Source organism: Anomalospiza imberbis, chromosome 21 (assembly GCF_031753505.1).
Source record: "Anomalospiza imberbis isolate Cuckoo-Finch-1a 21T00152 chromosome 21, ASM3175350v1, whole genome shotgun sequence".
NCBI classification, from domain to species: Eukaryota; Metazoa; Chordata; class Aves; order Passeriformes; family Viduidae; genus Anomalospiza; species Anomalospiza imberbis.
The window spans coordinates 5751901-5777706 of record NC_089701.1 but is presented as its reverse complement, the minus strand read 5'-3'; the positions used below and the strand labels follow the sequence as shown (position 1 = coordinate 5777706).

The window sequence follows — 25806 nt, the reverse complement described above, 5'->3', positions numbered from 1 at the left end:
TCGTCCACTGAGCGGCTTGAACCAGCCTCAGGTCACCTTCACACTCCTTCCCTAAAGCAACGCGCGCGATTCACTTTGCCCTTCCGTGTCTTTGGCCTGGTATCAGCCACACCTCAGTCACCTAGATGAGGAGATCTCATCGCTGGGTGGTGTTTTCATTCCCGGGAGAGAAGACACTGGGATGAAAATAACCCACAATTAGAACATTGATTCAAGCAGTGCTCCTGAGATCAATTATTCTGTTATTAACTGGGTATTTGGGACAAAGACGAAAGAAAAGGTCGTGTCCTCACTTGACATTGCAGCCACCTCTCCTTTCTGTGGGTAAATAACCCTGCTGCAGAGTCAGGCTCGTGTTGCACCCCAAATAGGGGAATTGAATATAAGTGTAATTAATGGATGTAACCACAGGTTAATGAAACATCTCAGTGTGAAGATGTGCACTTGCATTGTGGGTATGTGCTGGTCAGCCTCCACAGCCCCACTGGGCAGAGAACCACAGAATCCAGAAGGGATCAGGTTGGAAGGGATCACAACGGGTCATCTGGTGTCACCTTCCTGCTCAAGCAGGGTCACCCCAGCGCACACAGCACAGGATTGTGTCCAGACAGTTCTGGAATACCCGCAGTGAGGAAGACTCCAGACCCACTCTGGGGAACCTGTTCAGGGCTCGGTCACTGCACAGGAAGGAAGTTTTCCCTCACGTTCTGGTGGAACTTTTGGTGCACCAGTTCCTGCCAGTTCCTCTTGTTCTATTGCTCGGCACCATTCTGTGCCCCCTCTCTGCAGACACCGACAGACATCGATTAAATCCCCTCAGCTGCCTTTTCTCGCGGCTGAACAGGCCCAGTTCCCTCACCCTTTAACTGATTCTTTTCCTCCCACTTTAGACTCTGGTGTGTTCTCAGATTTGATAATTGCAGGGCAGCGGGTCCGCCCCGTGCGGAGTGCCCCGTGCGGGGTGTGCCCTCAGCGGGGCGCGGAGCTGCCGTGCCCGAGCCCCGAGCCCCGAGCCCCGAGCCGCGGCCGTGCCGGGGCGGTGCCGCGGTGCCCGGGGCGGAGCGGCCGCTCTCCGCCCGCCCTCAGCCGAAGATGGCGGGTGCCGGCCGTGTCTGCCGGGTCGGAGCGCTGCTGTTGCCGCCAGCCTGGCGGCTGCGGGCCCCGGGACGAGCCTTCGGCACCGCGGCGGGACGGGGAGGCAGCGGCGGCGGCGGCCGCCTGGTGCTGGGCGCTGCATTCGCGCTGGGCGGCAGCGCCGGGCTGTGCCTGGCGGCGCGGCAGCGCCTGCGGGAGCACTCGGCCGCTGAGGTAACGCCGGCTCCCCTGATCCCCGCCGTGCCCTCCCCGAGGCCTGCGGGGACCCCGCTGCGGCGGCAGAGCACCCCCGGGGACAGCGGCTCCCCGCGGACCGAGCGGCTCCTTCTGCCCCGGTTTGAGTGAGGGAAGAGCTTAAAATGGTCCGGGAGGCCCCTGGCAGAGCATTCCTTGAGGAGCTGTCAGTGAGGGGCTTCCTTGGGGGTGTGGAGCTTTTTCTGTTGTTGCTTTTTCGCAGCACCCTCGCAGGGTTCTGTAACCCAGTAAAGTGTAAATGAGAAACAAAGCGGGGTGGCTGCATTTGTTCTTTATTGTGTGAGGAATGATTGGCACGGCCTGTCAGGCTGCTGAGGTGTAGCAGCTTTGCAAAACATCCCTTAGCTGATGTTCCAGTGGCCCTGGGCTTTCCTTGCCTTGTCCCACTTGTGCCCAGGTTGGTTAATCCCAGGAATGTGAATTTGGGCAGACACGTGCCTAAAATCAAATGCAAACTCTGCTCTCCCCACCTTGTGGCCTCACAAGAGGCTGTTGTGGGGCTGGGATTGTCTTGTAAAGGCATTGTTTTTGTTTATTTGAATATTACTGCAAATGGTTGTGTTTTTCTGTAAAATTCTGTTTTACAGAATAGAAACCATAAAGGGGTAAACTGTCTGGATTTAACTTTTTTTTTTTTCTCCTGGCTGTGAATAGGAGTTTTCAGCACATTAAATAGATGTGTAGAGAAACAGGTTCTTGGTCCCAATGGATGGTGAATAATTAAATATTTGATGCCATTTAAAGAAAGCATCTGATAGCCAAGATAGGCTCATGATCAGATGTTGACACTGAAGGTCAGAACATTAAGGACAGAAATAAGGGTGGAAGGAAGGTAGTGTTTATGTTTTTAGCAGGAAATGGAACCTTCTGTTCTCTTTCTTCCCCAGCTGCCTGCAGGGAGCCTGCAGCTCACTCTCTACCAGTATAAAACGTGTCCTTTCTGCAGCAAAGTCCGAGCTTTTCTCGATTATCATGGACTACCCTATGAAATTGTGGAAGTGAACCCAATCATGAGGAAAGAGATTAAATTCTCTTCCTACAGAAAGGTGCCCATCCTGCTAGCCAATGCTGGGAGCCCTCTGGTAAGTCTCTCTGTGTTGGAGCCTCAGCATGCAGGGGAAAAGGTTTTGAAGAATTTCCTTTTCAATTTAACCTGTTTCTTTTAAATGGTTGCTTTAATCCTGTTTTTCAGCAATTGAACGACTCCTCGGTGATCATCAGTGCAATAAAGACCTATCTTGTTTCCAGGTAAGAAAACAGGGTGATGAGAGAAGAGTTGAATGTGGAGGGCCCAGGTTAAGTAGAGATTTAGAAGACTCTGAGTGTGCCATAAGTCTCTTGCTGACCTCAGGCTCTGAAGCTCTGGGTGACCTGAGCCTGGCTGTGATAATATGGATGGTGCCTGTATATGTTGTGATGTGTGTGATGTAAAGCAAAGCTTGTACCTTTCAGAAGCACTTTCTCATCTGTGAGATTCTGTTTGCACAAAACCTACTTAAATATGGACTAGTGTTAGTCCTGGAACTGAGCTTACAATTAGCCAGTTATAATATCTAGAATGAAATGGCATTGCTGTGCCTATGGCCTGTCCTTTAGGTCTGCTTGAGAATGGTAGGAAGTTTTATGCCTGCAGAAACTTCTGTTCTGCCACAGACAAAGGTATGTGCACTAATAATAGTTATTTGCAAGTAGCTGTTCCAGTCTCTTTTTTTTTTTCAAATAGAATCTGGAACATTGTGCACTTACACACTATAAAATGTATTATTCTAAAAGTATCTTTCAATCTGGCCTTTGCTCTTGCTCCTTTTTTGTAAGAGCCAGATCAGTGCTAACTGTGTTTCTTTTCACAGGAGGAATAGCTTAGAAGAAATCGTGTCCTTTTATCCAGCTGTTAAAACAGTGACTGAGCAAGGCAAGGAGGTGCTTGAGTATGAGAATAAATACTGGCTCATGCTGGATGAGAAGGAGACCAAGAGAGTCTATCCTGTCAAAGAAGTGAGAGTGTAAGTGCTCTTCAGTTTCTGAGCTATCCAAGTAGGGTCACAGCCTGCTCCATATGCACTCAGGGTTGATGTAGATGTAAAATCCCACTAGGGCTGACAAGTCTTGTCACACTCCTGTTAGTATTTCAAGCCTCATTAGTTGGTTAGCTGTGTTTGTTAGATAATTTAAAACAAAGCTGTTACCACCTAGTTACCACCACCATGGTCACAGGCCTTCAGCTACCTTGACTTTCCTTCTTGGCCTTTCCTTTGTGCCACAGAGGAATGCTATTGAGGGAAAGTTTCCCTTCCTGCTTTATTTCTCATATTGGGCAGAGAACTTAACACTCTATCTTAGTCTTGAATTCAGTTTGAGATTGGAGGAGCCTTGCCAAAGATAACGATGCTGAGTGCATTTTAGAGAGGTCAGCAGAGTACCTGGGTAAGAGTGTTTGACCTTGGAAGGATCTCTGGCTAGAGCAACTGTGATCCTGCCTCCTGTCGCCCTTCTATCTGTATTAACCTCATTCATTGAAAACTTTCTTTTGACTGCTCGTAGGGAAGAAATGAAGTGGAGAAAATGGGCAGATGATTGGCTTGTTCACCTAATCTCCCCCAATGTGTACCGCACCCCCAAAGAAGCCTTGGCATCTTTTGATTACATTGTCCGTGAGGGGAAGTTTGGCACCTTGGAAGGTCTCTTTGCCAAATACGTGGGGGCTGTTGCCATGTTCTTCGTAAGCAAGAGGCTGAAGAAAAGGTTGGTATCACTAAGCACCAAGTCCACAAGAGGAGAAATAGCACCTCCTTAGCTGTGAACTCCAGCTGTCAAAGGGCAGAACCTCAGAGTTTTAAACTGAACCATTTAATGCTCTATGAGTAACAACTGTACTTCTGTAACTGGAGGTACTGAACCCCTTTACTCATCCACTATTTAATTACTGACTGCCTCTTCACTCTGAAATACTGCCCTTACTTGCAAACCAAGACCAGCCCCTAAGGTGAGAGGTGATAGAAGGTTAAAGAAAGAAACAAACTTGTGTCTTCAAACAGATTCTTCTCTTTATGCAGACACCAGCTTCGAGATGATGTCCGAGAAGATTTGTATGAAGCAGTTAACAAGTGGGTGAAAGCTGTTGGCAAAAATCGACTGTTCATGGGTGGGAACCAGCCAAACCTCGCTGACCTGGTAAGGGCTTCATCGCTGTGGTTATTGTCAGGTGGATCACAAATTATCCTGCTGCTCATCTCTGTAAAATCCTTAATACAAATACAGGCAGAGAAGTTGAGCTACATGAGATACACTGTCCTTTGTGCAGTAATACAGATCCCACATGGTGGGTACTTCCCCATAACTGCACGTAGATCCTGATCCTTCCTTACTGTTTCCTCATGGAAAAAACATGCATATTCTTAATTACCTTTCTGCCATTCACTCCTCCTTGCTAATCAGAAGGATGGATCAGATGGCAGGACAGAAGGACAAGCCATACTGGCTTGGCTCTTGAGACACTTGTTGTACCCTAAGCTGTTGTCCACTGCTTTTTCAGTGTTGTTCTGACCTCTCTGCTCTGCACAGGCAGTGTACGGGGTACTCCGGGTCATGGAAGGGCTGGAAGCCTTTGATGACATGATGGTTCACACCAATATTCAACCTTGGTACCAGCGCATGGAAGAAGTCATTGAAAAAACTGGAGTTGCAATCTGATGCCAGCTGCAACTGCCTCCCTGAAGTACTTGCATGGTGAAAACTTCAGAAGAAATGGCTTTTATTTTTAGAGTTGACTGGTCACACCTAATGGACTGACACGTGGGCACAGAGACCACCCTGCTCAGAACATCAAGTCGCTGTGAGAGAACAGTCCAGCTTGGGTGTTTGTTGAAGGATGGGGACAGGTACAAGAAAGGGATTTTGGATGCTGCTGGAAAGGAGATGCTCTGAACTGGAGAATGCAGCAAAAAGGCTTCTTTCAGACAAGAGACATCCTCAGAGCAGGCTGCTGTAAAAGCAAGATGCTCTTGGCTGCTGTTATGGCTGTGTCAGATGTGGTAGGCCTGACCAGCTTTTGCCTCAGGCTGTCTTCTGCTACTCATCCATGTCACCTGAAGTGTTTTCCTGACTGAGAACTGGATACTGGTTTTTAAGTGACAGTATTTCCTGCAATAGAATCTTGTAAACCTAGTGCTAAGGGAACTGGAGGAATCTGCCGTGCTGGAGAAGACACCCTTCCTCTGACAGCAGCGAGGCTGCGCTTAGCAAGGCATCTGCTTTCACTCTTCATGTAAACGGTTCTCTCAGGATTTGATTCTGTACGGTCTGCAAGGATAAAGGCTGGCTTTATTCTGTCCCCTTTGTGAGATCTGAGTTCTTACCTTACCCTTTACACCCAAAGAACATGGCCTACACTGAAATCACAAATGCAGAGCAGTTATTGGAAAGGCTTGTCTTGCATGAGATCTCTCTGGAATATCCCTGAAGATCAGTTTGTTCTTGTTTTAGGAAAAGGAGGATTAAGAGCCATCTGCATGGCCAGGGGATCTCTAGATGTTTCTGTCATGCAAGAGTAACAAAGGATTTGCTGATGTGGCAGTCAGATTAGGAGCTGTACCTGCAGCTAAGTCTTCTGAGTTGTGCTGGGTAGAATCATAGAATGGTTTGGGTTGGAAGGGACCTTAAAAACCATCTTGTTCCAACCCCTGCCATAGCCAGGGACACCTTCCATTAGACCAGGTTGCTCCAAGCCCTGTCCAACCTGACCTTGAACATTTCTAGGGATGGGACAGGCACAGCTTCTTTGGGCAAGCTGTGCCAGCACCTCCCCATCCTCACAGGGGAGAATTTTTTTGTAACATCCCAGGTAACCCTGTTCTCTGTCAGTGGGAAGCCACTGCCCCTTGTCAAAGTCCCTCTCTAGCTGCAGAAACCATATTTGTCATAGCAAGAGACAATGCAGGTTCAAATGTGAGTGATCCTCTGCACAGCCCAAGTATCCTTAATTACCACTCTGCTCAAGCTCTGTTTCCCTGGAAGAACAGGCAGGTTTCAGGGAATCTGATTTGTTGTGAAATTTCAGGTGCAGCTGAAGTTGGTCTGTAATACAAGTGCTTGCCCAGTGTGTGTTCAAGGAGGTTATAACAATGGTGGTGATAGAGGTTTGGCTTTTTTCTGAATTGAGGACTGATTCCCAATTCAGTTATGATCTGACATTGAAGGGAGAAAGAAAATGTTTACAGTACAAATGGCTGCGTGGCTACTCTGGCTTGTATTTCTTTAAACTGTTCTGTACTGAAACTTATGTTCCACAGTATCATCAGGCAGTGTTCTTTTAAAGAATTATATTGAGCATGCATAAACAGGAGGTTGAAGAAACCCTTGATGATAATTTCAGCATCCACCTCAACCTGAGAGGGAGGAAGAGCTTTTCATGTTAAATGAGGATCTGGAGCACCAAGGGCTCAGTGATTCCACTTCTCCTTGCTGTGCTGTGCTATGTGAATCAGTCCTCTCAAGATGAATATCCCTAACACTAACATGCCAATAATATTACATTAAATAAAGATTGTTTCAGGATTTTGTATCACCTCTTATGGAGTCAGATTGTGAAGGGATTGGAATGGACCTTAAAGATCATTTACTCCCAACCTCCCCTGCCATGGGCAGGGACACCTTCCACTAGACAGGTGCTCAAGGCCTTACCCAACCTGGCCTTGAGCACTGCCAGGACTGGGGCATCCACAGCCCCCCTGTGGGGGGGCACAACTTGTGCCTGTGTCTCACCACCCTCACAGGGAAGAATTTCTCCCTAATATCTAACATAAATTTCCCCTCTTTCAATTTTCACCTCGTCCTATCACTTCAGTTCCTGATGAGGAGTACCTCTCTGGCCTTCCTGTAGCCCCCTTCAGATCCTGGAAGGTGCTCTGAGCTTTCCACACGACCTTTCTGTTTTCCAGGCTGAACAGCCCCAACTCTCTCAGCCTGTCTTCACAGGGAAGGTGCTCCAGTCCCCTTATCAACTTCGTGGTCTCCTCCAACATTTCCATGTCCTTGTGTTGGGGACGGCCAGAACTGCACACAGTTCTGGTTAACAGTTTACAGTAAAAGTGGCTGTGTACACAATTCTGGTATCACCTTTAAGACGGTAAAACTCAAAGGCAACGCCAAGAAAACTGACTTACTAATCCAGTTATTTCATCCTCTTTTCATACCTGCCCATTTCTGTAGGGATGAGCAGCCGCTCCCGAGGGCGCGGTGCCGCAGTCTGCGCGGCCGCGGGTGCCCGGGGCCCCGGGGCGGCGGCTCTGCCGCTCGAGCCCGGCCGCACGGAGCGGCGGTTCCACCGGGGGCGGTTCCACCGCTCAGCCCCGTTCGAATCACCCAATGGTGGAGCCGCGGGCGGCGCGCCGGCGACGGCGGCCGGGAGCCTGCGGCCGCTCCTTCTGTCCCTGGTGCGGGCAGGGTGGTCAGAGCTCGGCCCACGGCCGTCCCTGCTCCGCTCGCCGCGCTGATGGGGAGCTGAAGTGGCTGCGCCCCCCGCGTACCTGGTGAGAGCGCCGGGCCTGCGGAGGGCAGCGCCGCGCCGGGCGGGGGGGCTCGCCCTGCGGGGTGTCCCCTCGCCGTGTGGGCGTTCCCTTGCCTCGGAGGGTGTCTCCTCAGCGTTTGTGTGTCCGCTCACCGTGTGGGTGAGGCCCGATTCCCGGGAGTTATTCCTTCTTCCCGGCCTGTCGGGCTCCTTCCTGGCGGCTCGGGATAACGGCGCGGTGCGGGCGGGCGTTGGGAGCTGCCGGGCCCTGCCCTGCTCAGGGCTGCGAGCAGCTCACGGCCCACAGACCGCGTCTCTGCCAGCCTGAGGTGACCACAGTTTCCATGGAAATCGTGGTGACTCGAAGGCTCTGTCAGTGCCTGTCCTCTTCCTGAAGTAAAGGAAGTACTGCTGTGTTCCTTTAAAATTGCAGCTCGAATTTGAAAGTTTGTAAGTAAATAGCGCCATCATATAATTGTACAAAACGTTTCCACTGTTTAAAACAATTTCCGCTGTCAGTATATTAGGAATATCTGTCCTTCCCTCATCCTCTGCTTTATAGAGAAAACTAGGGCACACCAACTTTTATTGTTTAGGTTCTTGCACTTGATATGTTTGAGCCTTGATATTTTCTTAAATCAAAAGGAAGAGGATGTTCAGAAATTGGCACCTTTTCCTCTAAATAATTTTATTATTTCTGTATCAGGTACATCTCCTCTGTCAAAGAAGAACATTCCTCTACACCCAAGACTGTGTCCAGGAAAGCTTGTGTCAAAAGCTTGAAAGTAACTGTAAGTAACATTACCTAGGCTGACAATATCCTTTCTACCAGAATCAGATAGTGCTGCTGGTGGCTTTGTGTAAGATTTGCAATTGTGTTATACCTTTGCATCAACTGAGGCTCCAAGATGATGACCTGAACCTTGTGTCTCTAGGCTTTTCTGTGTTGTGTCAGGTTATGGTTATGCGTTTCTGTGGCGATTAAAAAAATGCTGTGATGCAATGGCTTTTAAGAATTTCTGCTTAAAAAAGATGCTCAACATTAAGCACATATGAAGGAGCATACAGGTTCAGGGTTCTAGGATGGATTGGTCTGATGATTTCCTCATGGTTTTTCTTAACTGTTCAATTAATTCTCCTCTTCTCCCTGCTTCAAATTTCTCTTTGTAATCAGATTTTGTTGGTTATGGGAACCCTTGATTTGCTCAGTTGCTGCAAGACTTTGAACTTCAATGATTCTTACAGACACCTGATATTGATCCAGCTGTGTTTGATCTTCAGTAACCAGGCTAAAAGCAGAAAATACTGGAAGCAGAGGAATTATTTGTGTTATTCCTGCCTGGCTTTACAGAAGAATAGTGTGGAGTTCAAAATGGCAGATGCTACTGATAAAAAGCTCAAAATGTTAACCAAGGCTGGCCACTGTTTCTCTCTGAACACTGAAGGAAATGTTGTTATTTCCAGTTTCCTTATTCACAGGTTTCCCTTCATTGTATTTTCTTTCCCGTTTGTGGGAGAACAGCCATGAAGAACCGTTCCTCATCTCCCCCTTTGCACGTCCATGTGGATGAAAACACCCCTGTCCATGTCCATATTAAAAAGGGGCAGAAAACCACACCTGCAAAATGCCAGGTAGGAGTGTGTACCTGGTTGCTTGTAAGAGCTGCAGAGAAGGTGAATGGCCCTAGAAGCATCACAAAATCTTCCAGGTCTGTTCTACTGTCGTATTAGAGCTGTGAGACTTCATTTCATATTCAGTGGTGAATTTGCAGTGGCACATTTGCTATGTTGATTTGTTGAAAGATGATTTTGAATTGCTTTTCATGCTCATGTGAGAAATGTTGCTTCCAATGTGATATCATTTGGAGGATTTTTTCCCTTTTATTTCTTATGTCTGTGTCCTGATAATGTTTTGTATTTGGCTTCATATCTATTTTTGGAGGAAAGCTTTGAGGAGAGGTAGTACTTAGGCATTTCAAGTAGCATCTTGATTCAAACCACCTTCTGACATGAAGGACCTTCTCTGTCCACTGAGGTCTGCAGCCAAGAAGATCTCTTCCCAGCCTTATCCACAGGAGGCACAAGGCAAAACTGAAGCTGAGGTTCTAGCTATACTTGGGGCTGAATCCTCTTTTGTTGCTGGATATTTATGGAAAGTTGTTCTAAAAAGTTGATGGAAGTTGCTATTTCATTCTTCCTTATCTACAGACATCCTGTTCTAAGTCTTCTATTAATTCTGTGTTTGTTGCTAATGGCAAATTTCATAATGGGATGGAATGACAGTGAAAATAATGAGTCCTATGAATTAATTGCCAGTAGGGAATGTTTACAGCATCTGATTTTTCTCTAAGGTTTGAATTGTGCAAAAACACTTTAACTCTCCTTGAGTTAGAGCAGCTCAAGTTCAATACAAATAAATGTGGAACTTCTAGTTGACTACAGAGTAGGGAAAACGCTTCCAGGGCTTCCCAAAATCGGTCATGGTATCAAATGATATAGCTTCTTTTTTGCGAGGTGAATCTGGGATGGAGAAGGGATCTCCCAGGGATCTGTCAGGTCCTACATCCAGCCATCCCGTCAGCTGAGTGTGCAATAACCTTTCCTTCTAGCTGGTGCCAGCTTCCTTTGATGGCTGCTGCCTCATCTCACCTGATGCATCCTGTGAAGCACTACTGATAGTTCTGTATGAATGATCTTTCATTTAGTTTTGCAGCACTAAAAATTGGAAATGGTTCTTTAAGGGTCTGTAATTGATTTTATTTTCTCTTTCTTTAGCAAAAGCACAAACAGAAATCTAAAGGGGATGGTGTGCGCGCTGTGCGGGTGAAAACTAAGGCCCCTTGGATACCCCCAGGCAAAACAAGTACTCGTGATACCATCTTGAAATGGGAGGTACAGCTGATTTTGCTCTTTAAAACAAACTTTGAGGTTTAGCCAAGGAGGAAGAGAGCAGTTGTGTAGTGAGAGAGTTGGGCAGATCCGAAAGAAGGCTACTGTCCCCTGCCATCTGTTTGAAGTGTCTTCTGAAAATCTTTTTCACTTTTTAATGTAGAAAAACTGAGAATTCATAAACAGCCTGTGGCCATGCCTGTCTCTAGAAGCCAGGTACATTTATTTCTTTTATTGTAATTTACTGGTGCACTTCAATATCTCATCTGGAGGCTCAGCAAGGGACTGCTGGTCTCAGTGTCTTCCAAAGCATGGAGCACTGATGTAGCATTGCATCATATTTTCTTTCTCATGGTTCAATAGTTTTGCCTGTTGTATTCCTGACACTTCCTAGATGACGATTTGAGCTTTGATTAGTTTTTCTTCTTTTTCATTGTAGTCTTTCTGCATTCTTGACCTTCCCCAGATGGAAACAGAAGAGCTGTTTGTAAACAATGTTTTTTTTTCTTTCCTAGCCTTGCTGCAGTGATGTGACCCAATGTCTGTTTTTTGGCAATGTTAGAATACTATTTATAATGTTATACTAAAAAAATTACACCCTTTGTTCCCTGACAGGAATCAAGTGAACGCCTGGAAGCTACACCTAATGTTGAGTCTGACAGGATGCAGTCAGTACTGCGCCTCAGTGACCTCTCCACGGATGACGATGATCCCGCTTGCTGCAAAATTAACAAATATGAAAAGAAGATAGACAGCCTGATGAATATGGTGGGAACACTGAAGAAAGAGGTGAGGAGACAGTGGAAAGACCTGCTGACTGGGGCTTTGTAGCTGATCCTTTGACAAGAGGGGGCTGGAGGCAGGTCTTGGTGCAATGGAAGACTACCCAGGCTGTTGGTAGCTTGCTTGAAAATCAATCTGAATTGTTTAGAGTAGTTGAACTGCCCTGGTGAGAACTTCACTAAGCCACATTATGAAACATTTCAAAATATTATTAATTTAATAAGGTATTGCTGTGCTTTAGTTTCCAAATAATCTCTCCTGGTCAAGCCCAAAATCTGAAAACTGATGACTCCAGAAGGGAGTAATACAATGCACTGATGTTTTATTGTCAAGAAATCCCTTTGTTCAATGATATTGTTTATTCAGATTCAGTTTCAAAAATGTGCAACCCAGTGATGTTGTGTTTTCCAGATAAATAGGCTCTTGTTTACTTGACACCACTTAAAAAATATGTGGGAGATGTTCCCAACTCTAATAAGATGCATCATGATGGGCATAAACTGCATTTCTAACTTTGAGTTAACACTCAGAGTAGCAAATTCTGTATTATTATTTTACTCAAAACTACATGGATATCAAATCAGTGAACAAGAATAGGATTTGAGTCAAGTAGATTCCTACATCAAGCATTTTCCATTTTATTTATGCTACAAAATTTAATGGAATTACTTGCATTATTATAAAGCAAAAATCAACTTTAGAACCACAGAATCATTAAGAATCACAGGATGAATTAGGTTGGAAAGACCTCTGAGATCATCAAGTCCAACCTATGACCTTAACACCTCCTCATCAACTAAACCATGGCACTGAGTACCACGTCCAGGCTTTTTTTTAAACATCCAGGGGTCCAGGGATGGTAAATCCACCACCTCCCTGGGCAGACTATCCAATGCCCAATCACTCTTTCAGTGAATAATTGTTTCCTGATGTCTAACCTAAACTTCCCCTGGTGCAGCTTGAGACGGTGTCCTCTCTTCTGTCAGTGGTTGCCTGGGAGAAGAGACCAACCCCCACCTGGCTACACCCACCTTTCAGGGAGTTGTAGCAAATGATGAGGTCACCCCTGAGTCTCCTTTTCTCCAGGCTAAGCAACCCCAGCTCCCTCAGTTGTTCTTCATAGGGCTTGTGCTCCAGGCCCTTCACCAGCCTTGTGTTTGAGCTTCTCAACGTCCTTCCTAAACTGAGGGGCCCAGAACTGGACACAGCACTCCAGGTGCAGCCTCACCACTGCCATTGGGGAAGAATGACTTCCCTGGTTCTGCTGGCCGCACTATCCTGATACAGGCCAGGATGCTACTGGCCTTCTTGGCCACCAGGCCACACTGCTGGCTCATGTTCAGTTGGCTGTCGACCAGTACCCCCAGCTCCTTTTCTGCCTGGCCACTGTCCAGCCACTCAGCCCCTAGCCTGTAGCACTGCAGGGGGTTGTTGTGGCAAATGTGCAGACACTTGGACTTGTTAATGGTTGGAAAAGACATCCAGGATCACTGAATCCAACCTTTAGTCCATCATCACTTTGTTAAATAAATCATAGCACTGAGTGCCATGTCCAGTTGTTCCTTGAACACCTCCAGGGATGGTGACTCCACCACCTCCTTGGGCAGCCCTTTCCAATACTTGACAACGCTTTCCGTAAAGAAATTCCTCCTGATGTCCAGCCTGAATATGCCCTGACACAGCTTGAGGCCATTCCCTCATGTCCTGGGAGGAGATACTTCATTTTTTTTATACTTTCAATAAGTTAATTGACTATGAATGGTTCACTGATTTGGGATGTGGATTCTGTGTATCACTTCCAAAGCCCCTGGTTTAAGTTTTATTCCAATATGTTCAGGTCAAGATGCAGCAAATGGAGGAACAGGAGGAAATCACAAAGCGTCTCCTGGAGGAGCAGAAGGAAGAACTGAATGAGGTGACACAGGAGCTGGTAGAAACAGAGAATGAGAACACGCGGCTCCGGCGCAACATTGAGCGCATAAAGGAGGAGAAGGACCTGACTGTGTAAGAAAGCTTCACTTCTCACTGTTCCTGCCCTAGTGATATTCACAGGCACCTCCCTCCTTTACTGCTGACATGATTTGAGGTTATAGCTGCTGCTGATGAAGTGATGCATTTGGATTTTTTGTCACCTTTTAGAAGGGGGCTATAGTTTGCAATAGCTGCAGAGAAAGGCTCTAACATGATGTTTGGAATGGAAAAAAATCCCTCCTTTGAGAGGAACCTGAGACCAGTTGGCTTGTGTGGAGGGTCAGCCTGGCTCTGCAATTAGTATTTTGAAGATTAAGGGATTCTGCTTGAATTGTGATGTTATTGATAGAGCAATAAATGAATAAATGTGGGGCTGAAAACTAGAGGAGAATTTTTTACATTTATAAAAATAATACAGAGCCAGGAGTGACAGCCCCTGAGAGGACTGAACCATGGGCTTTTTTCTTGGTGATCCTGAAGGTCTGCAAGTCTGACATTTTTTCATCTGCTTTGTGTCTAAAGCATTAGTGAAGTTTGTGTCTCCAGGGGGACGTTAGTGTTTTAGGAGAGTTAGTTTTAATTTTCCGTAAGAAATATCACTTGGAAGTTAATATTTTGTATTCCTTTTTCAGAAAACTCTGTGAATGCTTCTGATATTACAAGTGCTGGCTAAAAACATTGAGCTGTATATTGTGGTGTGCTCTTCTGTTTTTTGTTTGGCCATTTGGAGTCTTATTTCTGGTGTGGCATAAGTGCCCAGGAAAAGCACAGCATTGTGTTTTGGGTTTAGCAGTGTGTTCACTTTTGGTCTATGCCTGATTTGCCCCCTCTAAAATTCATAGCTGTGATCTTAGCAAGCTCCTGGTGTCTGCTTACTGCCTTTTACTGCCTTTTCTCAAAACAGCTTCCACACTGAAAGAGGGTAAATCTTAAGCAGTTTTCATTTAAAGCTTTTTATTCTCTGATTTGAGCTTTTTATGAATTTTAACCCAGTCAACTCCATATTAATAGTGGCTGGTACAGCTGCCAAAGCTTCTTGTTTCTCTGATGGCTGAATTCTCCTTGCAGGCTACAGAAGAAGTGCTTGCAGCAGGAGAAGGAGAGTTTGATGGCCAAGCTGAATGAAGCAGAAAGGGATGGAGCAGCAGCTGCCAGACAGATCCATGCTCTGAAAAATACCATTGGGAGACTCAACATTGTAGGTGTCCTTTTAGTTCTTGCCTTCACTACGTTGTCCTGTTACATGGCTGTCTTAAAAAGTAATTATATGGTTGTTAATCCATCAAAACCTAAGGAAAAGTGGAGGGATTTAAGATCCTTAAGGTGTTTGCTGGTTTGGTTTTAAAGTGGGGTATTTACTTCCAGTTACCTTCTGCACAGAAGTGAACAATTAAATCCTTTTGTTTATGTTTTGTGGGTTTTGTTTGAGTTGTTGTGTTTTGTTTTTCCTCATTCCTTTGTTTATTTTTGTTTCTTTCTTTGTTTAATGTTTTTCCTTCAGGAGAAACACACGAGCAGCACAGATATAAATGCTCTTACAAGACAAAAAGAGCTTCTGCTCCAGAAATTGAGCACCTTTGAAGAAACCAACCGGACACTCCGAGAACTTCTTGCAGAGCATCAGTCTCGGGAGGTGAGAACTGCTGGGTATGGAACCTGGCTGATTACAGGAGGCTGTGTTGTCTCGTAGGCTGGAGGGGAATTTTGAGTTTGAAATCTTTCAACTCTTTTTCCCAGCCCTGCAGGTAGACCCTGTCAACCCATAAATGTTGGATAGTTTTTATTTGGATTTTTTTCTTTATCTCTGCCTAATTCATAGACTGGCTTTTCTGCTCTGAGGATGATAGAGCCCCTGAGTGTTTGACTGCATTAAAAGGTTCAGGCCCTGCTGTGTTGCCAGCTGTCTCCTCTGGATATGGCTGTATCTGTTGATCCTGCTGGTCTCAAACGCTGCTGCTGCGCTTGGATTGCTGGAGTCTGAGGACTTGATATGGCCTCAGCTAATGGGAGCCTATGGATATTCAGCACTTTGATTTTGTAGGCTCTGAGGGCAACAACAGAGAAATTGGAAACAATTCCAATTATGAACCATTCTCTATTGTTCATAAGAGCAATAGAAAAACAAAATTTCTATTTTTTTCTGTAGTTTATATTCCATTTCAGCAAAAGCAGGCTGGTGGTAACAGTTACCTCAGCCATCAGTGAGGTTGGATAAAAGGTCTGAATTCTTCCACATGACTTTCCCTGAGTAGTGGGAGAGTTCAGAATGATCTTACATTGCCATCATGCTTTTTATTTTAATCTTCGACTGGGAAGTGGAAGAGCTTTCTAAGATGGGTAACGATATGTGAAATATTTAGCAAATGCGATGTTTCTGTATATCTTCTAAGAATTGCTGCTGCAACTGGGAGGAAATAGTTGATTTTCCCAGTTCCATTTAAAGAACCTGTATAAAACTGACTTTTTAGTTAACAATTTTTCTCATGCATTTATTTTGTAGAAAGATACCCAGAAGGTCATGGATCGGCAAGCAATGCTGCTGAAAAGGCTGGCTGACTCAGATGCAGAGAACATGGTAAGCAAACCACAATTTCTCATTTTTTAATGAAGCAGCAGGAAGATCTAAAATGACAAGTCCTACTTTGTTTTATATTCTGCTGTCAAATCTTACTCTAGTGCCTTTTAAGTCAATAAAGTAATTATCTGAGCTTTTGTGGTAATCAGAGCCACTACATTGCTCCTCTGGTTAGCAACCTGCATTTAAAAGTGGGTAGATTTTCATTGCCTTTGAAATATGGGGGCTTAGATTTTCATTGCCTTTGAAATATGGGGGCTTTTCATTGCCTTAGAAATATGGGGAATAATTCTGTGTATTGGGCTCTGTCACTGAATGAGTTACCTTGTGCCAGTTTTTGTTCATTTCCTTCTCTGTAAACTGAGACAAGAGTTCTTGCATTTGCAGAAGCTACAAAACTTGCTGTGTGACATAGGTAAATGCCCTTGTTAGTCTGTGGAGTGTATATGGTCCTGACTGGATATCCTGTGCCCTGTTGCACAAATGTATGTGTATCCCTTTTGCTTCCTGCTTGAGTAGAATGCATCCTGTTTTTCTGGGGATGCTGTTGTTGCGGATGACGGACCGTGCCACAGATCAGGTGGTCTTGACAGGGAGGCAGTTACACCTCTTGCCTTCCACCTGCCATCCTAAATGTGTTTGTTCCTGAACATCTGCGTGCTGTTTGTTTTCCCAGCAACTTCAGATCAGGCTTCAGGGAAAAGAAAAGGAAGTGGAAACTCTCACACTTCAGATAGTGGCAGAAAAGGTAATTTTGTTTTTCTGTTTTTCCCTCTATTTTCTACTTTCCAGTTCTGTAAAACCACAGGCAGTCCAAAAGATGAGGTTGTTTGCAGACAGCTGTTTGGAGATCAGATGACTGGCTTGCTTATAAAACTAAGCAGATAGGAATACCCACACCATTGTGGGTTCCATATTCTGCTAATAAGACACCTGTGACAAGGATGGATGGGTAGAATTCTCTTTGCTTGGGCACTGAATTGCCATTCTGTTTAAGGTCCTGTTTGTTTCCAATGGCAAATTTCAATCTGTTCCTTAGTTTAGGAAGTAAAGGGGGAATGCAGTGGAAGAGATCAGATACGAGGATATTTTGCTCTAGAATATACCTTTCAGGCCAGTCATTCACATGTGTTGTAACATAAATGGCTGCTCATTTGGTGCCTTTTTGTTGGACTAGAAGAGCTCTGAGGGTCCATCTGGAGGTGGCTGGAGATCATTCAGTGAAGAAATCTGAGATTACTACTGCATATTATAAAGTGTTCCTTCTATTAGCTTGTTGAGTAAAAACATGTTTGTCTTGTTCCTGCTTATCTAGGAACAGGCAAAGAAAGCATTTGAACTCGCCAGATCCTTGGAGTCTGTGAAAGCCCATTTACAAGCCCAGCTGCGGAGCAGAGAAGCTGAGAACAACCGTCTGGCCACACAGATGCGGGTATGTCTGCACTGCTCCCTGGGGATTGTCTCTTCCTTTGCTCCCATGGACTGAATTCGCTCACAAGGGGAGTAGCAGAAGCTTCTTAAAGTGTCTGGTTGACAGAAATATTGGCTGGTGATGTTTATGGCATTAACACACAGCATGAATTACAAATTAAGTAAGAAAAGAGAAATCTTTTCACTTTTGTGGCATGAGGCAAAATCTTAGCCTTAAGGTCTATGTGCATTAATTAGATTTTCTTTTTCCTAAGTTAGTTACTCCATAATTATTGAAAATGTGGCTTTGGTTTAGTCAATCATCAAGGCAAACTGAAACTATTTAATTTGATTTTTTGGAAAAATGCTGTGCCAGTTTGATCACCCTCGTTCATCTGTTCTCCAGTATTAATGAGGAGGAAAACGTTCCTCTGGTTTATTTTGATTAGACTTTTATATTTAGCATATGTTGGGATGATGTTACAAGGCACATAAATGTGTTAATAGTTTAGAGGAGCTTTAATCTGTTCTAGTAAGAGCTGCATAAAGCAACATTATTATAGCAAACATTTCATCAATAAAAAGAATTTTCTCAGGTAGATCAAAAGACTGTTGAAACAGTATTTATTTTGGTCAGGAGAGAAATCAGTATTTTAGGAAGCAGCTTATGAAAGAAGAAGGGAAGACTCTTGGAAGAAAAGGAAGATGTCATGCTGCCATCTCTTTCAGCATTTACACAGGATTGTGTAGGTGAAACATGACTGCAGATACCTCCAGGCTGAACACTGGGGATTTGTGCCTGGTTCTCATCACCATTTCTAGGAAATTAGTTGCTGCTTTGGATTTGCAGGTGTAATATGGGCATTAATCCATGTGGTGGGTTCTGTTCCTCCACAGAATCTGGAAGTCAGTGAAAATCAGACTAAGGAAGAGATGGATCTTCTTCTGGAGCAGCTGCAAGACCTGAAGTGCAAGGCAGAGAGCGATAAAGAGGCCCTGAAGAAAGCGGTCCGTGCACAGAAAGAGCGGGCAGAGCGGAGTGAGGAGTATGTGCAGAAAATGACTGCCCAGCTAGCAGAAAAGGTACCTGCTGAAACAGGGGAGGCCTAGTTTGAGTCATGCTTTTAAATTGTTGACTTCTAGTAGCAGCCCTGGGGAGAGTCTTTTCTCTCAGCTAATGAAATTTATTTCTGTCTTGATGCCATGGCCCATTTATGCCAAGTTTAGAACAAATCCAGTTTGCTCAGCTGTCTCTGTATTCACTGCACGTTTTAAGTTAAGGGCATCTTTGTGTATTGGCTGCATATCTCACACCAGTGATGATTTTGTCTTCTCCCTTACTTTTTTCCCTCTTATATTTCCCTTGTCTGACAGGAAAGTGCTGTTGCTGAGGCCCAGTGCAATCTTGAGTCCTGGAAGAATCGCTGCAGCAAAGCAATGAAGGAGAAGGATGATCTTGAACTGGAAGTCGTTACAGTGAACAGGTTAGAGTAAAATCAGTGCAGAGAAAGAAGCATGAGTGGGGATGAGTTCAAAGTTCAAGGGTAATTTAATTGAATAATAGCATTGAAATGAATACTTTAATTGGATTGTTTGTAAATAACCAAGCAAAACCAGCACTGCCTAAGTGCTAGAGCAGAGTTTGAAGAGATAGAGAGACACACGACTTCTGCTGCTGACTTGGCACAGCAAAGGCAGACTCTTTAAGCTTTGCTGACTCTTAAAACTGTTCTTTTGCCATTTTATAATGCTTTGAATTAAGATTATTTTTGTTTTGAGATCTTTTTGAATAACTGGAATGGAAGGTATGAAAAGAGATAAGTAGTATAGATTATGTCAGTTTTGTTGTGAAGGTAAATAAATATGTTGGTATCACTGCAGTACAGGTGTTGCTGCAGGGAAAAGTAAGTAGGTATGAGCTGAGAGAGGGGTATCTTTATCCTGTGCATCTTTGAGACAATTCATTTGAGCTTCAGGGGGACAACTCCAGTGAATTTCCAGAAGGTATAAAAAGATCGAAATAGTCATTGTTAACAGACAGGTGTGCATGCATGACTGGAGAAGGAAAGTGGAAGGATAGGGAAAAGCCATGCTTCTGAAGCTAGTTTTCAAAGTTTAGGAGTCTTACTTTTCTTGTCACTTATGGATTAATTTTCTTTCTGGGTGGCAGCCGTGTTGCAGACCTGGCAGAACAACTGGCAAGGATCCAGGAACAGACACGGGACGAAAATGAAGCTTTGGCAGATAAAGTACAGAAAATGGCTGGAGAGAACGGTACTTTAAAGAAAGACAATGAAAAACTAAAGGTCAGTGACTCTAAGGGTTTGAAGATGAAATGCTAGGAGGAAAAGAGGGGGGAATTATAACAACTTGCTTGGCCACTGAGGACAGAGTCAAATTTCACCCATTGTTCCTGTACAGTTTAAACCACTTCATATGACCTGATTAAGACAGTGCCAGTGTGCTGGGAGGAGACAGAGGAAGTGTACATACTGGGAGAACTGTGTTTCTTCCATGTTTTGGCTAGGAGTATCTCCAACTACTGTTTAGTCTAGCTGGGATCTTAAATCTTGTCCTTACACCTTCATGCTACTGACCAGAGAACAAACAGCCGTTGTAGCTCATACAGAGAGAATAGTAATCTCCAGAACAAAAAAATGGCCTATTTCTACTGTTGTCCTTTACCATGTGTGATCTTGTGGGTGACTTACATTTTTTTTTCCATCCCAGACCTCTGTGCTCTGCTGATGCAAATTTGGCAGTCTATTGAAGTCTGGAAAGTTTTGGCAGCTTGCGTGGACAAAACTGTATTTTCTTAGTCTAGGCAAGATTAGACAGTTCACATGGGAGATACTTCCAAGCACTCAATGGAAAGTGTTTTCTTTTTTTCAGGCTGCTCTGATTTCAACAGAGGACAAGCTGAACCAAGCACAGATGGAATTGCAACATCTCCAGAACTCTGTCAGGAGCTACGAAGGGTTGATTGAAAACTACGTGGCACAGGTGGGTCTCAGAACCTTCAGCCCTTGCACAAAGGTGTTTTCTCCTTCCCCTGTGGCTTATTCTGTAATGCCTTATCTATTGCCAGCTGGGGCAGTTTCAATTACTCTGAGGCATTGCAAACATGTGTTGAAAATTATTTACAACAGATGAAGTCTGGGGTCTTTTTTTGAATGTCCAGGCACAGATGGCCCAAAGGGAAGCAGATGAGATGGCAGCAAGACTGGAGAAGTGTGAAAAAGAGAGCCAGTCAATAAGGGATGAAATGAACAAGGAGATTGAAGAGGTAACTATCCCTCTAAAGACATGTTATAGACATTCATTGGTCTTAGTGTTCTGAATCTAGTGAAAAACAGCTGTAAATAGGAAATAAAATGCTTACCTTGACTCTGCCTTTTGCATCAGTTTTTTTCTCAGGACTTGTTCAATAAGTTTTGCAGAAAGAACATTTAGCAGCTTCTTTTTGACTATATGGCATTATTCAGAGGTGTAGAAATTATTTTGTGTGTCCTATGCTGCAGAATTAATGGTTTTGAACAATGGATTAGGTAGGTTACACCATTATCTGATGTGGAACAGCTGACCTCAGAAGCACAGCTTGTACTTCTAGTAAGATTCAAGCCCACAATCCAAAATACTCATTCTTACACCATCCATAGGGAATTCCAGATCCCAAGTGAAAAGTTTTTGGAGCAGGAAAAGACCTTAGGCTTTGAACTCCAGCACTGGCCAAATATCCACACAATGTCATCATGGTTGTGGACTAACAAAGCTTCACTGAAGTTTAGAAATTTTTTAGTCTTGATCTTACGAACATTTGAAAGTTCCTCATGTTCTCTTCTTTGATTACAGACTCGTGAGAAGTTCCAGAAGCAGCTTTCTGAACTGGAAAAGCTGCCTGAGATCCTAAAGTACACTGAGACACAGCTGGCAGAGTGCCATCAACAGCTCATGTGTTACGAGAAGAAGAGCACAGACCTGTGTGCCATGATTGCAGATCTCCGTCAGCTGGTAAGGAACTGGCATAAAGCACCCATACCAGTGCAAACCTCAACTATGAAAGCAGAATGAATTTCTAATCACAGCAAGGTTCAAACTTCGTCTCTGTTCTCGTCTCTTTCTGAAAAGATTAAACGTGCACTGCAAAATAAAGGTGTGTGCCATGTCTTTGTGCAAGAAGTTAGCGGCTTTGCTGGTAGCATCCCTTAATATTTGAAAGGTTTCTCATACCTTGGTGCAGAATCTTTCTGGGACTTGTTAGCAGCCATGGCAGCACTTGCTAATGCCAGCCCTTGTTTCTGTTACCTCATCCTCTTGTCAGCTTTCCCTCCTGTAGTTTTCTGGTGACGGTGCCGGCCCAACCATTTTCTCGCTCCGATTTCAGGTTGTTTTCCCAGTTTCTGTTTTTTGGTCCCAGAAAGACTGTGAAGGTATTGCAGGACAATTTCAGACAGGGATGACACCTACAGCTGTGCCTCACGACAGCACATGATCTCTGTCTGACCACTTTAGTCTGCTTGGTTTGGAATTATAAACCTCCTGGGTGTTTCAGGCTCTGATGCTGTTGTGGGCTGCTGGCATGTGTGTGGCTGCTGTTCTTGTGTGTGTGCTTGGCTTGTAGCTGCTGCTCTCCATGCAGGAATTTATGGGCCTGGCTTTTCTTTTGCAGTACAGATTACTTTTCCTACACCTTCCCAGACTGTAACTGGAAGCATCAGCAAAATGGATGTTTAGTTCTTTTCTATCCATGGTTCCCTTTCTGAAGCTCTCCAGAAGTTATGAATGGAACATATTTCCTTCTGAGAGCTGCATATGTTTTAGGTGGTTGGACATGTGTGTGTGTAGTGACTATCTGTGCAGTAATTAATTCCTGTAATTTTTAGATTGACCTCCAGGGGGACAAAATGGAGATGACAAGAGACAGATATCAGTCTGCCCAAGAGGAGAAAAAGCAGCTTACCTTGAAGGTGGAGGAGCTAGAAAGGTTAGAAATACTGGGCTCTCTTGCTTTTTTAACCTTCCATTTCTATTGTTTTTACAGGGGATTGAAACAGCTTCAGTCTTGTTCCAGTTCCCCACATGCCTCCAGGATTCTGTGCATTTGCTTATCCCACAAAATTCTCTAATCAGTAGCTGTCCACTGAGAGTTATATGCTTTTGCAGCAGCACCTGTTGTGAATGTTGTTAGACAGGATGATGGCTTAGACAGCAAAGAAACCAGCTCCTTGTCCAATCTAGCCTGGCAATTCTGAGGTTACTAGATATTACATTATTTTTACCTATGTTTATACATTTCTTTTAGTGACAATGTTTCAGAAAATGCAGGTAGATAGGTCCTTCAATATTTGAAATTTTGCTTTGAGGACTGGAGAACTGTTTCCTAGGGCTCTCACCTTTCAAGCAGGAATAGAATCTATTACCAGAGGAGTCAGGACCTGACAAAAGGCAGAATGAAACACACTCCATTTAAAATGAATAGGTTTCCTTCCCTTATTGTCTTAAATTAGAAAACTAGAGTCCACGAGTGCCCAGAACATAGAATTCCTTCAGGTCATAGCAAAACGTGAGGAGTCGATCCACCAGTGTCAGCTGCGGCTGGAGGAGAAGAGCCGTGAGTGCAGCTCCCTGGCACGTCAGCTGGAGATGGCCATTGAGGATGCCAAAAAACAAGTGAGTAATTCCTCATGTTTGTGAATTCACCCAAAGCTACCCAGGCTGTGAAAGAGGAACAGTGCGAATGCTGAAAATGCCTTCTCAGCTTATGAGCAAACCCATTAAAATCATCCTGTTCAGTGAAATACAAGTAATGTGCTGGTGCTGTTTGTCAGCACTGTTGAAGAACTGAACTCGGCGCAACACTGAGCGGCTTTTTATATGAGAATGTGTCAGTTAAACTTTAAAGGGCTTTTGTGGGCAATGCGTAGGGGAAAAACATTCTTCCACAGACATCTCTTTAACGAAGTTGTTGTTCTGTGTAGGTGGAACAAGCTCGAGAACGAGCAGTCTCCAGAGAGAGGGCAGCCCAGTCCAAGGTGTTGGATTTGGAGACCCAGCTGAGCAGGAATAAAACAGAGCTGAACCAGTTGCATCGGAGCAAAGAGGATGTGAGTGGCTTGTAGGGGATACTCTTGCTGTACTTGTGGTGCCTTGGCAACAGTTGAATTCCATAGATCATCCTGTGGATGTGCTGCTGAAGTCAGGCAGAGGTGTGCCTGAATGTGATGTGCTGTTGTGTGTGTCCATGTATGTGTGATGTAGGACATGTCTGCTGTCACCAGTTCAGGATTGGGCAGTAAGTGATAGGCAAGTCAGAGTACAGTGATGTGAATGAACCTGGTGTAAAGGTACGTGTGTGTAAGAAAAGAATCAGACTTTCCTTGTGTTCAAAGTAGATTTGCACCACGTATCATGGACAGATTTCAGCTTCATTTCCCCTATATCAGAGAAAGTGCAATTCCTCTTCTAGATGAAAGCATTTCTTCTTTTGTCCTGTCCTATTACCTTGCTTCCTTGCTTCAGTTTTGCTTGGAATTGTGTTAGCTGATGGATCAGGTCAAGTTGCTTTTCAGAAAAGGGTGTGTTTCATTCCTGGTAACTACAGCTAATACGTTTTAAAAGCCCAACTGATAAGCCACATTGTCTCCTGCTTTTATCAGCGGGTTGCTGAATGGAGTTGGGAACGAGCAGGAATTATAAATATCACAGCACCATCTATGGTAATGTCATCTCCTGCTGTGCTAATTCTGGCTCTCCTCAGCACTTTGGGGGAAGAGTTTAACATGAACGGGATGAATGTTGCTGCCTTTCAGCCTGGTTTGTGCTCCCCTGTGCAGGCAGAGCGCCGATACGAGAGCCGCCTCCAGGACCTGCGGGATCGGCTGGAGCAGTCGGAGAGCACCAACCGCAGCATGCAGAACTACGTCCAGTTCCTCAAGTCTTCCTACGACAACGTTTTTAGGGAAAGTGTTGTTCTGGGCTCCCCCAGCCACACTCGCTCTCTTCTCTGAAAGCAATGCTTTCCTTGCGCCTTTTTTAAGCACACAGAAGGAGCTTTGTTTCAAAAGCCATATTGATTTAGAAAAATGGATGGCATTTCAGGGTCACTGGTGGGAGATTTTTTAATTTCAGAATGAGAAAATAAAATGATGTTGGCACCTGATCAAAATGTGGGGTATCATCAACGCTGGTTTGGTCCTGGAGGTTAGTGTTACACCATAAACTGAGCCCCAAAACCAGGTGGTTTTGCATATAATGGAAAAGATCCTTTTCCTCCTGTCAGGTCATGATGGTTTCAGCTCTTAAAACCTGCCAGTGTGTTGAGTGTGTTAATTTTTGTTAGAGCTCTCTTCGTGCTTCACTTCTCATTCAGTTTCTCTGTTGGAGAGATCATGTGGGGATTTTTTAAAAAAAAATTTTATACTGTTGGTGTGATGCTGAAAATAACTGAGGTGCCTGGGCTCTAAACTCATGAGAGATAATCTCCGGGACAACCACAGTGTTTGTAACAATTTTATACCAGAAATTATGAGTTTGGTTTGGTTTTTTATACTTGATTCTTGTATACTCCCTGATCCTTACCTTTTTTGTGAGTGCGATGCTAATGTTGCTTTACTCCTTTTACCCTGATTTTCTGATCATGAGTATACCCACCCAGGACTGAGCCAAAACAATCTAAATTTGAAAGAAATCAGCATCACTTCATTTGGGATCTTGGTGCAAATGCCATGTGATTTCTGGGGGTGCGTGAAATCCTTCCTTTGCCTTTAGCCAACTTAGGAGCAGCTGGAGATATTCAACTTCTTCATCAAATTCCTCTACACCTTCTGGAAAATCAGATCTTTTGTATCTCAAGTCTCTAAAGTCCATGTGCTCTCTAGTTTCCTATTGATTCTACTAAATGGTTCTTAGGGGGACAAAAATAAACTTTGTTTTTATTGTTTTCTCTTTTTTATACTATTTATATGCTGTGTGATGTGGTCACTGGCAGTATTTGTCATGAAAGTTTTCTAAACGAATCAGTTTTCGAAAGATCCGTAATTGTTCGCGTTTAACGCTTTAAAAACCCCAGAAGTGCTGGGGGAGAAACCAATAAACTATATTTTAATTGGTTATGGTGGGGATTTCCTCTTTAATAGATGTGTGTGAATTTGGAGAAGCAAACACATCCCAGGGCTGTTGGTGCAGGCAACTGAATTCCAAACTATTTCTGTGGCTCACGGGTGGAGCCTTCCCTCTGCTTCTGCGCCGGGGGCTAAGCAGCACAAGGCGGCTCCAGCACAGAATAACTGGGGAATCGTTGAACCTGCGGCTGTTTCCCGGCCCG

The 25806-nt window shown here is 44.5% G+C and overlaps 3 protein-coding genes and 1 long non-coding RNA gene across 6 annotated transcripts in view; 2 read left to right on the top strand and 2 right to left on the bottom strand.

The window, feature by feature from the left end:
* The window catches only part of BBLN (bublin coiled coil protein), a 95221-nt gene that overhangs the window by 4999 nt on the left and 64416 nt on the right, over nt 1-25806 (bottom strand). The gene's annotated exons all lie outside the window — the stretch shown is intronic.
* Nucleotides 1069-5680, top strand: PTGES2 (prostaglandin E synthase 2). Its single transcript, XM_068211341.1, has 7 exons — nt 1069-1308; nt 2238-2432; nt 2543-2598; nt 3201-3353; nt 3892-4092; nt 4404-4521; nt 4912-5680. Exons 1-7 carry the CDS (start codon nt 1093-1095, stop codon nt 5038-5040), a joined length of 1068 nt encoding a protein of 355 aa, XP_068067442.1. The 5' UTR covers nt 1069-1092; the 3' UTR covers nt 5041-5680.
* Nucleotides 4370-4912, bottom strand: LOC137486230 (uncharacterized). Its single transcript, XR_011005620.1, has 2 exons — nt 4754-4912; nt 4370-4582 (listed from the first exon to the last, which is right to left on the bottom strand). It is a non-coding gene; the product is annotated as an uncharacterized lncRNA (long non-coding RNA).
* On the top strand, nt 9365-25427 carry ODF2 (outer dense fiber of sperm tails 2). 2 transcript variants are annotated; one of them, XM_068211340.1, is made up of 19 exons: nt 9365-9487; nt 10631-10747; nt 11360-11533; nt 13365-13531; nt 14567-14696; nt 15000-15131; nt 15999-16073; nt 16750-16821; nt 17389-17505; nt 18381-18566; nt 18858-18967; nt 19654-19789; nt 20376-20486; nt 20665-20769; nt 21336-21494; nt 22367-22467; nt 22991-23153; nt 23462-23587; nt 24317-25427. In XM_068211340.1, exons 1-19 carry the CDS (start codon nt 9380-9382, stop codon nt 24488-24490), a joined length of 2463 nt encoding a protein of 820 aa, XP_068067441.1. In that variant the 5' UTR covers nt 9365-9379; the 3' UTR covers nt 24491-25427. The 2 variants fall into 2 exon arrangements, with proteins under 2 accessions (XP_068067441.1, XP_068067440.1); XM_068211339.1 differs by lacking the exons at nt 10631-10747; nt 22367-22467; nt 22991-23153; nt 23462-23587; nt 24317-25427 and having other exon boundaries at nt 21336-21635.

Coding starts and splice junctions, on each gene's coding strand:
- PTGES2 (XM_068211341.1), top strand. CDS start 1,093: ATGGCGGGTGCCGGCCGTGTCTGCCGGGTCGGAGCGCTGCTGTTGCCG. Junction 2,599..3,200: donor AAGACCTATCTTGTTTCCAG/GTAAGAAAACAG, acceptor TTCTTTTCACAG/GAGGAATAGCTTAGAAGAAA. Junction 4,522..4,911: donor AGCCAAACCTCGCTGACCTG/GTAAGGGCTTCA, acceptor TGCTCTGCACAG/GCAGTGTACGGGGTACTCCG.
- ODF2 (XM_068211340.1), top strand. CDS start 9,380: ATGAAGAACCGTTCCTCATCTCCCCCTTTGCACGTCCATGTGGATGAA. Junction 15,132..15,998: donor CAGAGCATCAGTCTCGGGAG/GTGAGAACTGCT, acceptor TTTATTTTGTAG/AAAGATACCCAGAAGGTCAT. Junction 23,154..23,461: donor TTGAGGATGCCAAAAAACAA/GTGAGTAATTCC, acceptor TGTTCTGTGTAG/GTGGAACAAGCTCGAGAACG.